Raw genomic sequence first — 10,358 nt, forward strand, 5'->3', positions numbered from 1 at the left:
CCAAGGATTTAAAATAGGCCAGCCCCTTTCCCCAGCTACCATATTCGTAATAAGCTGAAAACAAAATGGACCCTTTTAAAAAAAATTGTTTAAAGGCATGGAGAAAAGTCTGGGGGCTGGCTTGGGAAGCTATTTTCACCCCTCCTTTGCCTTTTGACTTACTTGTATTTTTTCTAAGCCTCTCTGTTTACCCGGCTAATAAAGCCAGCTCCATGTCACTTACTGTCTGCTGCCTGGCATGCACATTTGCACCTGAGCCCAGCCCAGCCCACCTTGCTCAAATATGCAAAGCTGCTATGGAAAGCAGACACTGAATGCTCCAGCCGCCAGCTGGAAGCCTGTGCCAGTCTATCTGCCGCAGGTGAAAGTCACCTTGCCCCCAAACTCCTCGGGGGAGCTCAGAGAGAGAGAGAGGCCTGCTTTGCCTTGAGCTTGTCCCAGCGTGGCAATCGTTAATCAGATTCTTCGCATTCCTGACTGCTGGCCTGTTATGGAAGAATGACCAAGGGGGATCAAGTCAGCCAGGACTGGCAGCCAGACATGCAGCTCACTGGGAAGCTGGCACTTTCCGCAGCAGCTCTGCTTCTACTGACTTTGGCTTATAGAGTCTATAAGTCCCGGCCATCCAGCCGCAGGATCCGAAAAGCCGACCGTGGAACAGGGCAGAGAGAAAAGGCTGGATCTGGAAGGGGAGGCGCAGAAGAAATGCCACAGGGACTCAGGTACAGGCAAGTCAACAGCAATGGGGTGAGGCCAAGCAGCAGCAAAGGGAATCAAGGTGCGCACCTGGGTGGGACGGTCGTGCCGGGAAATGCGCGGGGCCCACAAAGCACACCGCTCAGGGAAGATCAAAGGCTGCCGAAGGGGGAGGAGGAGGAGGAGAAAGAGAAGGGAACAGAGGCTTGTCAGCTGGTCACTGAATCACAGCCAGGCAGAAAGCAGCCTGTTTCAGAGGGAGAGGGGCAGAGTCCAGGTGTGGTCCCGAGCGCGGGGCCGATGGCAACAGCAGACGGTGCAGAGCAGGAGGCGCCGGTGGCAGAAACAGAAGCCGGGGGTAAGCGTAACGTTTGCGGTCTGGCAAGCAAACCGGACGGCTCTGTAGAGGACAGCAGGGACGTAGCCTCGCAGCAATCTGGGTTTAGCGTCAGCCTCAGGCACAATCCTTGCAGCACCCAACCAGGAAACGCTGCTGAGCTCACAGCAGCTGACAGATCCACCCCGAACACTGAGGAGGAGGAGGAAGTAGGAGACATGAGTGAGAGTTTGGTTTGGAACCAGGAGGCCTGCGCTGGCCAGGAGAGGATTCAGACCCTCAATGCCACGTCAGACATGGGCTTAGCCATCAACCAAAGCAATAAGAGGTCTGAGGCCTCCTACGCTTTCTCCTCTGTTGCAAAGATACAGGTGGAGGAAAACTATATTAAAGAGAGGCAGCCCAGGGAAGAAAAGCCACGGCAGTCCACATCCTCTGCTACTAGCCTGCGAGGCAAGGTCTATGACTACTACGTCCAGTCCACCTCGCAGTCTGTGTCGAAGGAGCGGCCCTGCTCGTACACCGGCTCACTCTACGACCCTGACAAAATCCGTGAAGAGCTAAGTGAATATGAAACTTGGCTGCGCATGTCTACACCCCAAGAACCAGCCAGGGAGTCGGCAGTGGGAGATGAAGACCGAGCATCACCAACAGCAAACACCCCACCCATCTCTCCCAGTCTCCTGCCTTCCAGACATCCCACAGAGAGTGGGGAGCCTGCAGACTGGGGTGGTGCATCTGATCAGGGCAGCTCCTTCCCACCCGCCCAGAAGACAGCTGAACCAGAACGCAGGTTGGGCAGGAAAGAGAGTTTCCACCAAATTGCAGATAACCCCGAACTTCAGGTGCAGATGGAAGGGTTTGGGGCTTTGACACCAGCCGGCAGAAGATCTGACTCAAGCACTCCCCCCACTAGTCCTCTCCGCTCCGGCTCCGTCGTTTCCTGGGTGGAATCGTTTCACAGGCTCCAGCCTCAAGCAAGCAACGAACCCAGAGTGGAACTCATTGCTGGTGCCAACTTCTTCAAAGTCCCATTAAGCTTGCAGTCCGACGTGGACATTCACTTGGATTTGGGGAACTGCTATGATGTCCTGTGCATGGCCAAGAAGCAGAAAGTGGACAGTCTCCAGGAGGCAGCTTATAAGGTCATGAGCGACAATTACCTTCAGGTCCTGAAGAACCCGTCAATCTACGGGCGCCTCAATGCCAGGGAGAGGGAGCTGATCCTCCTGAGGAGGATGAAGGGCAGGAAGTACGTCACTGTGGCGGACGTCAGCACTCAGGAGCAGAGCTTGCACACCAGCAGGCTCTGTTACTATGATAATGAAGGCGACGTCTGGCATCCGCTGTCCTATATGCCAGTGGAGGCGGTTTCTAGGGGGTGTGCCATCTGCAGCATGTTCAATTACCTCTTTGTGGTGGCTGGCTGCGAAGGGGTGGGCCAGCACCAGAAGCCTTCCAACAGGGTCTTCTGCTACAACCCCCTGACCAATATCTGGCAGGAGATCTGCCCACTGAACCAAGCCAGGCCTCATTGCAAGCTTGTCGCCTTGGATGGGTGCCTGTATGCGATTGGGGGAGAGTGCCTCTATACTGTGGAGAGGTATGACCCCCGCCAGGACCGGTGGGCCTTCACCGCGCCGCTGCCCAATGATACCTTCGCCGTGGCCCACACCGCAACGGCGTGCGACGGGGAGATTTATGTGACCGGGGGCACACTGCGCTACATGTTGCTCCGGTACGTCAGCCGGTCGGACAGCTGGAAGGTCAGCATCGCCGGCGGGAGCAAGGACCGGACCACCGAAATGGTCACCGCCGGGGGCTTCATCTACCGCTTTGACCTCAACCGCAGCATGGGCATCAGTGTCTACCGCTGCAGCCCGAAAGCCAAGCTGTGGTACGAGTGCGCCACCAAACGCACGCCCTTCCCGCCCTGCTTCCAGTGCGCCGTGGTCGAGAACCTGGTCTACTGCATCAGCCGCCAGTCCAACATCAGGTTCCTGGCTGACTACGTCTCGCCGCGCTTCGGAGTCAAGGAGTTACAACTTTTCCCTTCCCCCCGAGGGACCCTCTTCCCCGTCGTCCTGGTGCTGCCAGACAGAGGCACGGTGCAAACAACGGTCTGATGGGAAGCTAAAAAAAAACAACCCTGATTCTTCTCTCTTCTTTTGTCCTGTGCTCTTGGGCCAAAGGCAGCTCCCAGAGCCTGAGCCACAGAACTCAGAGCCTGGTCAAATCTGGACTTCCCTGAAGTCCAGGGATATTCACTTCCACAGATCTAATTCAGCCCATTATAGAGATGATCCAACTGTGGCATTTGCATCCAAACTTTCAGGGGGGCTTTTATCCTTGGTTCAAGCCCTTCTCTACTTAAAAAGCAGCCGGCGGCCATGCAGGCCCTGGAGGGTGGGGAGGAACAAAGCAGGCTAACTGTATATTTCCATTGCTAGCAAATGCCTCCCACTAGCCGTTCCCGTTCATCTGCCACAGAAGATGCAAACAGCGGGTGCATTGGGTGGGTGCCTTTGTTTTGTGGATCCTTAAATGCCTGTAAATGTGGGTGCAAATTAAATGCAGGCCTCAGGCTCCTGGGAAGTTGCCACAGGGGAGCAAAGTTTGGGACACCTCTACAGTAATTTTCCACTGTGCCTGGTGCGGTACATCGCTATGCCTTACAGGCAAGGGGTGTTTATTACATACCAGAAAGACAGTTGCAAAGGGAGCTCCCTGGAGGTTTTTCAAGTGTGCGGGTGGAGGGAGGGAGTCTGAAAGGGACAGCATCCAGACTGTGTCATTTCCACCAGTGCCATGTCAAGGACTTCAGCTGCCTGCGAGGGCTGGAACTGAGGCAGGGTATGGCCATAGGCATCATCACCTAAAGCAAGCAGCTGAGCGGCGAGCCCCATGTCCCCGTGTCGGCAGCCCCAGCAGGGAGGCCAGGAGCTGAATGGGCTGCGGCTGCGGAGCCAGCTCAGGGCTGTGGCACCCAGGCAGGGCATCAAGGGGGGAGCTGCCATTGTTTATGCCCAGGCCATGATCATTCAGCGAGTAAAGAGACAACTTCAGCCTCCGCCGGGCCTGCCAAGATGGCGCTTTCCAACAGCACGGTACGTTTTTGAATGGCTAGAGAACTGGGCCGCTTCCAAAAATAGCCCCAGGTCCCAGCCCACACCGAATGCAGTTGCAGTTTCCATGGCAAACGTCAGTGAGGCGAACTTTGCCCCAGCTACTGAGCCAAGCACGGAGATCAGCTACCTGCTCTGGGCCTGGTTCACAGCTGTCCCGCGGCCCCTTTGCACTGGCTATGAAAAGCAGCGGCCCAGCCCCTCGGCGCACAAGGCTTTTCTTACAGCTGTCTGTGCTCCCCCCTCCTCCTCCTCAGCAAGAGCTCCAGGTACAAGGGGCATTCTGGGCGCGGCTGGGGGAAGGACGGGGGTGTGGCTGGGGTAGGTTTCTGTGCTGGGGATTCCCTGCTTGCCATAATGGGTATAAGGCAACTGGGTGAAAGTTAAGGATCCACTAGCAGGCAAACTCGGGTCCAAACCAACCCCTGGCAGCCACAGAATCTGGGGGGACGTAGGCCCCCTCAACTCTCTTTAGCCCCTACCCTCATTGCCTTCATATTTCAAAAAAAACCTCTGCTGCATTGATTGTTATTGCCATGTCTTTATATTACAGTAGCACCTAGCGTCTCCAGTCTGGATCAGTCCCCACTGATGTACAGCTGCGTAAGGCTAACTGTTGTGCTTTGGTCAAGTCATTTAACCGCTCTGTGCCTCAGTTTCCCCATCTGTAAAACGGGGATAACGATACTTAGCTACCTTACAGAGCATCGCTAAGCTAATTCAAGTCAGTGAAGACTATGAAAGCCCTTCCGTGCAAGATGCTATCTATTTATTGATCTTAGGGATATCCAAAGCACCTCTTGCCTTGTTATCTAAATGCTACAGAAGTACAAATGTTTGGTATTGAATAAAACTAACCAAGATCGGGTGTTGTGCATCTTTTAAAATCTGTAATCGAACCTACAAGAAAGAAAACGATTGGTAACAAGATTCTGAAGTGAGTTAGCAAATTAAAACAAGAATGTCTTTGCAAAAAGTTTTAATGGGCACAACTGCCTTAATATCTGATCCTGCACACGGAGCCAGTGCAGCTCTCTATTGGTCAAGCAGATGCTATGGTATAAGCTGGCCAATTGTCTCAGCTCTGATTGGCTCAGGGCAAAAGGGATTTCACACGTTTTGAAGGAGGCACTGCAAGGTAAAATCCTTTAACAAGAGCAAATGAGTCCCTTAACATAAGGGCTGGGACCAAGGTGTGACGTTGCACTCCATAATGCTTTATAGAAATATGCTTAGGAGTGTAAATATGACATAACTGGAATATATTTTATGCTACATATGCCATGTAACATATCTTTGCAAAGGTTATGTTCTGCTATTCATCCTATTCATGTGCATGTATCATTTTTATATCTGAAGTTAGGGGCGTTGGCTCTATGCTTTTATTTGAAATGTTTGCTGTAGAAAGCACCTAAGGCAGATTTGATCAACATAGTGTGAGGGGGTTATTCAAGTAAATGGAAGTACTTGGCTAACAATGGACCTTGATAGATGCCAATCCACATCTGAGCTTTCCTGGGAATGTTCCTAAACTTAATTTCCCCAATACTAATTTCTCCCTACTGTTACTCACGCCTTCTTGTCAACTGTCTGTAATGGGTCACTCTCTTACCACTTCAAAAGTAATTTTTCCTCCCTTGGTATCCTGCTGTTAATTGATTTATCTTGTTAGACTGACCTCACACTTGGTAAAGCAACCCCCTATCCTTTCATGTATTTATACCTGCTCCGGTATTTTCACTCCATGCATCCGATGAAGTGGGTTCTAGCCCATGAAAGCTTATGCCCAAATAAATTTGTTAGTCTCTAAGGTGCCACAACCTCGTTGTTTTTGTAGAGAACTAAGTCATTCATGGACATGTGACTTGGCCATGTGACTCCAAAACTCCATCTTGTAGAGGGGATTCTACACAGGGGGAGGGAGGTGTTTAGACCCACAAGGAGAAACTATATAAAACCTTGGGAGACCCCTCCATTTGGTCTTCAGCTGGCTCAAGAGATAGCCTCTCCACCCCCAAAGGATACCTGAAAGATACTGGAACGAAGGACAGTAACCACAGGGGTGTGAGTGATTACTGGACTCAGACTAGAAGGAGGCTCGTCTGTAAAAGAAGCTTATTGAAACATCTCTGAGGGTGAGATTTTATCTGTATTCAGTTTTCTTACTGTATTAGGCTTAGACTTGCGTGTTTTATTTTATTTTGCTTGGTAATTCACTTTGTTCTGTCTGTTATTACTTAGAACCACTTAAATCCTACTTTTTGTATTTCACAAAATCACTTTTTACTTATTAATTAACCCAGAGTATGTATTAATACCTGGGGGGGGGAGGGCAAACAGCCGTGCATCTCTCTCTGTCAGTGTTATAGAGGGAGAACAATTTATGAATTTACCCTGTATAAGCTTTATACAAAGTAAAATGGATTTATTTGTGGTTTGGACCCCATTGGGAGTTGGGTATCTGAGTGCTGGAGACAGGAGCACTTCTTAAGCTGTTTTCATTTAAGCCTGCAGCTTTCGGGGGAACGTGGTTCAGACCTGGGTCTGGGTTTGCAGCAGGCTAGAGGGTCTGGCTCAAACCAGGGAGGGCACTGAAGTCCCAAGCTGGCAGGGCAAGCAGGGGCAGAGATAGTCTCAGCACATCAGGTGGCAGTCCCCAAGTGGCTTTCCGTGATCCAACCCGTCACACACGGAAAAGAAACTTTAGGAATAAAATTAAAGGTGTGAATTTTATCACAGTCATGGAGGAGCAGAACCAGGGAATGGTGATAATAAAGATATCAAGGTCTGATCCAAAGCCCACTGCAGTCAATCAAGAAAGCGTGCCCCCCAGCAGAGGTAGACAGACGTATGCTAGCTTCACTCAAGCTATTGGGCTAAAAATAGCAGTGTGGATGAGGCATCTCCAGTTGCGGTTTGGACTAACTAACCCCTCAGGTCCAAGGGGGTCAAACAAAGCATTCCGTTCAGCCCCAAATTAAATCTTTCCATTTTGAACCTTTTTGAGAAGACAATTAAATTGAAGGAAATTTCTAAACAAAAAGTTGCTTCGATTCGAAAAATCAAAATGTTTGATTTTGAAAATTTAAATCCTGGGATGGTGGGAGGAGCCCATGAAACGGCCAAATAAAACAGTTGTAATTTTCGGGGGGGGGGGGGCGGGCAGCTGAAACAATTCAGCAAAATCAAAGGGGGTTTGCAACATGTTTTGGCACTGCTGAATCTGCCTTTTTTCTTGCACAAAAAAACCCCCAAAAAACCGAAACACAAAGTTTGGCCAACAATGTCACCCAGCTCTAGTCAATGGCTCATGACCCTGAACTAATGCTAACAAATGTGATAGTCGGTATGGGTTCTTGATTGTGCATGGGGTGTTCTGGGTCCTGCAGAATGGTTCACACAGCCCTCGTGTGAACCCAGGGGTCCTGACCAAAATTCCAAGTTGGGTTATACAATTATGTCGCTCAAAATGTCCCCTATCCTTTCAGTTGTATAAATTATTCTTCATTATTCTTCTGAAACTACTACACAGCATTGTTATTGGCTGTCAAACAGCTGCCATGCTCAATCTCAGAGGTGGCTGCATTTCCATGGTGGGGGGGGGGGATCTCCGGTATGTGCCTTACCTGGCTCACAATGGAGGGGGTGCTGAGGATTAACGAAAGCTTATAAAGTGCTTAGTGGTCAAAAAAATGATGGTGCTGTGAGGCACAAAGTATAATTATGTGTTACTCGCTTTTGATCTCAGTATATTTGACCCAAGGTTAATGTTCTTTAAAGGTACATTTTACGGGTGTGAATGTGGAAATATCCTCAATGCAGGTTTTAATTTTTAAACTCATTCATGTCAATTTTACAAAGATTATTACTGTGTAATCACATGCCCTATTACGATATCCTTATTACTGTAAATGCCCCCAAATGGCATAATTAAGATCCATAACCTGCCACAATCATTACTGTGCTTTCCATCCATCCTGGGTGTTTCAAAATACAGTTTTATCAAAGCACCAAAAGCAATTAATCAGGAGTGCACAGTAAGTGATCACAAGTTTTTAATTTGCAGGGAGGCCTAGTGTTTTTTGAGCGTGCATGAGGCCAAACTGTTCCAAAGTCCACAGTGTGTGTGTGTGGGGGGGGGGGGGGGGGGGGGGAGGGAGGGGGTGTCCATTGACTTCAGTAGGTTTTGGATCGGCCCCTAAAAGAGGATAGTGAAGTGCTCTCCAGGGCCTTGATCCTGCAAACTTTTCTACACGTGCTTGTTTTTTTACACATATGAGTAGGCCCCTTGATTTGAAAGGAGCCCCTCGCATGCGTAAAGTTAAGTGTCAGCAAGAGCAAGGTCCATATGTCTGCAGGGTGTAAATGCAAAGGAGGACAACTATTGACAATGCAGTGGAAACAACGAAGGATAGTGGGATCATAGAATCATAGAATCTCAGGGTTGGAAGGGACCTCAGGAGGTCATCTAGTCCCACCCCCTGCTCAAAGCAGGACCAATCCCCAGCTAAATCATGAATGAAACCAAGTAAAGAATTATTTAGGATGAAATGTTGGGTTTAAACCAACGTTCAACTATTGGGGGTTAGGCTAGGGTGACCAGATGTCCCAATTTTATAGGGACAGTCCCGATTTTTGGGTCTTTTTCTTATATAGGCTCCTATTACACACACACACACACCCGTCCCGATTTTTCACACTTGCTGTCTGGTCACCCTAGGTTAGGCAGAGATTTCACCAGGGGCAGGTTTCCCATAACTGCCTAAATCGGCATTTCATGCACATTCCTCTAAAGCATCTGGTAGTAGCCTTTCTCTCAGGGTCTGGTCCAGTATGGAAATTCCGATCAAAAACCAGCCTAACCAGGAGATCTATTATGCTGTACATAAATCTCTTAAGAGATGAGCCAGTGGCTTGGGCATTAGCTTGGGACATGGGGACCTGGAGTCAAGTCCCTGCTCTGCCACAAACGTCCTGTATGACCCTGGACATGTCACTTAGCCTCTCCGTGCCTCAGTTCCCCCATCTGTACAATGGGGTTAATAGCCCTTCCCTACCTCAGAGGGGCCATGTGAGGATAGATACATTACCACAGTATCTGAGCACCCACAATCATTCATGAGAAACAGAGTAGTACCTTAGATAGATTTAGTTTAAAACCACAAAACAGCTTTGGAGACCATGGCAGAGAGAGGCTAATGGATTGTTCCCATCTCCAGTTTGTATGAGAGCAAGGGACTAATGGCTTTGACTAGAAGCCAGGCAGATGATGGGAAATCTCCCCTCCTCCCACCCATGCACTCTCCAAATTATTAGTCATTCTGTTTAGCTTGGGGTGACATTTGTAAGATGAGGCGCATGAGGGACGTTCTGTGTCTGAGTACGGGCTGTTCTGAAGGCACCTGGCTGCTGTGGGACGCTGGGCAGATGTCAGGTAACCATGTTGAGTTAGCCCTGCTCAAAAAGCACCTGTGCCCTTGTGATCTAAATGGCTTTTGAGTGTGGGTGTCTGTGTGGGTGTGTGCGTGTGGGTGTCCCTTGCTACAGGCTGCGTCAGAACCAAAGACAAAACAGCAGCTGCCTCCAGGAGACAGGGAGAGGCCTGGAAATTTAGAGGCACAGAAAACAAATGTCATACTGAAACAGAAATTGCTCAGGTACCACAGTGCATCCGACACTAACAGCCACATGGGAGCCTTCTGAAAAGGAAATGAAAAGCTGGTACCTATAACCTGATGGCTTTTAGCAGCACATCAATTGACATGAAGGAGGAAGCCATGACTCATGGACAGGCAATGCAGCAGCACTGGTGAAACATGGAGGGGACCTCAGCTACAAGGTGTAACGGGCAGCTAGAAGTGTGGGATTCTGGGGTCTGATTTTCCAGGGTGCTGAGCATCCACAACTCTCATTGAAATCAACAGGAGCAGCTGGTGCTCAGCGCCTTTGCACAGCCGGCCCCAGGTTCTTGAGATGATATTGTCGGTGCTCAGAAGTTCATTGGGGTTTGCAACATGGGAGTTGTCTTGTTACGAGGGTTTTTCATTCACACGGATTAGCTTGCCACTTGCAGAACAATCTCACCAACCTATGTGAAAAGGTCAGAAGACAAATAGCCATGGGAGACCATGTATCGAAGTGCAGAGGCTTGCAAATATACAGTTCTATGCCCATAATCAATAGCTGAATATCTTAATGAA

The 10,358-nt window shown here is 49.6% G+C and overlaps 1 protein-coding gene across 1 annotated transcript; it reads left to right on the forward strand.

Moving 5' to 3' along the window:
- The first annotated feature begins 203 nt into the window (after positions 1-203).
- KLHDC7A (kelch domain containing 7A) lies at positions 204-5,968 on the forward strand. Its single transcript, XM_048824703.2, has 2 exons — positions 204-4,427; positions 4,712-5,968. The coding sequence occupies exon 1, from the start codon at positions 499-501 to the stop codon at positions 3,157-3,159; it is 2,661 nt and encodes an 886-aa protein (XP_048680660.1). The 5' UTR covers positions 204-498; the 3' UTR covers positions 3,160-4,427; positions 4,712-5,968.
- The last annotated feature ends 4,390 nt before the right edge of the window (positions 5,969-10,358 follow it).

Source organism: Caretta caretta, chromosome 18 (genome assembly GCF_965140235.1).
Source record: "Caretta caretta isolate rCarCar2 chromosome 18, rCarCar1.hap1, whole genome shotgun sequence".
NCBI classification, from domain to species: Eukaryota; Metazoa; Chordata; order Testudines; family Cheloniidae; genus Caretta; species Caretta caretta.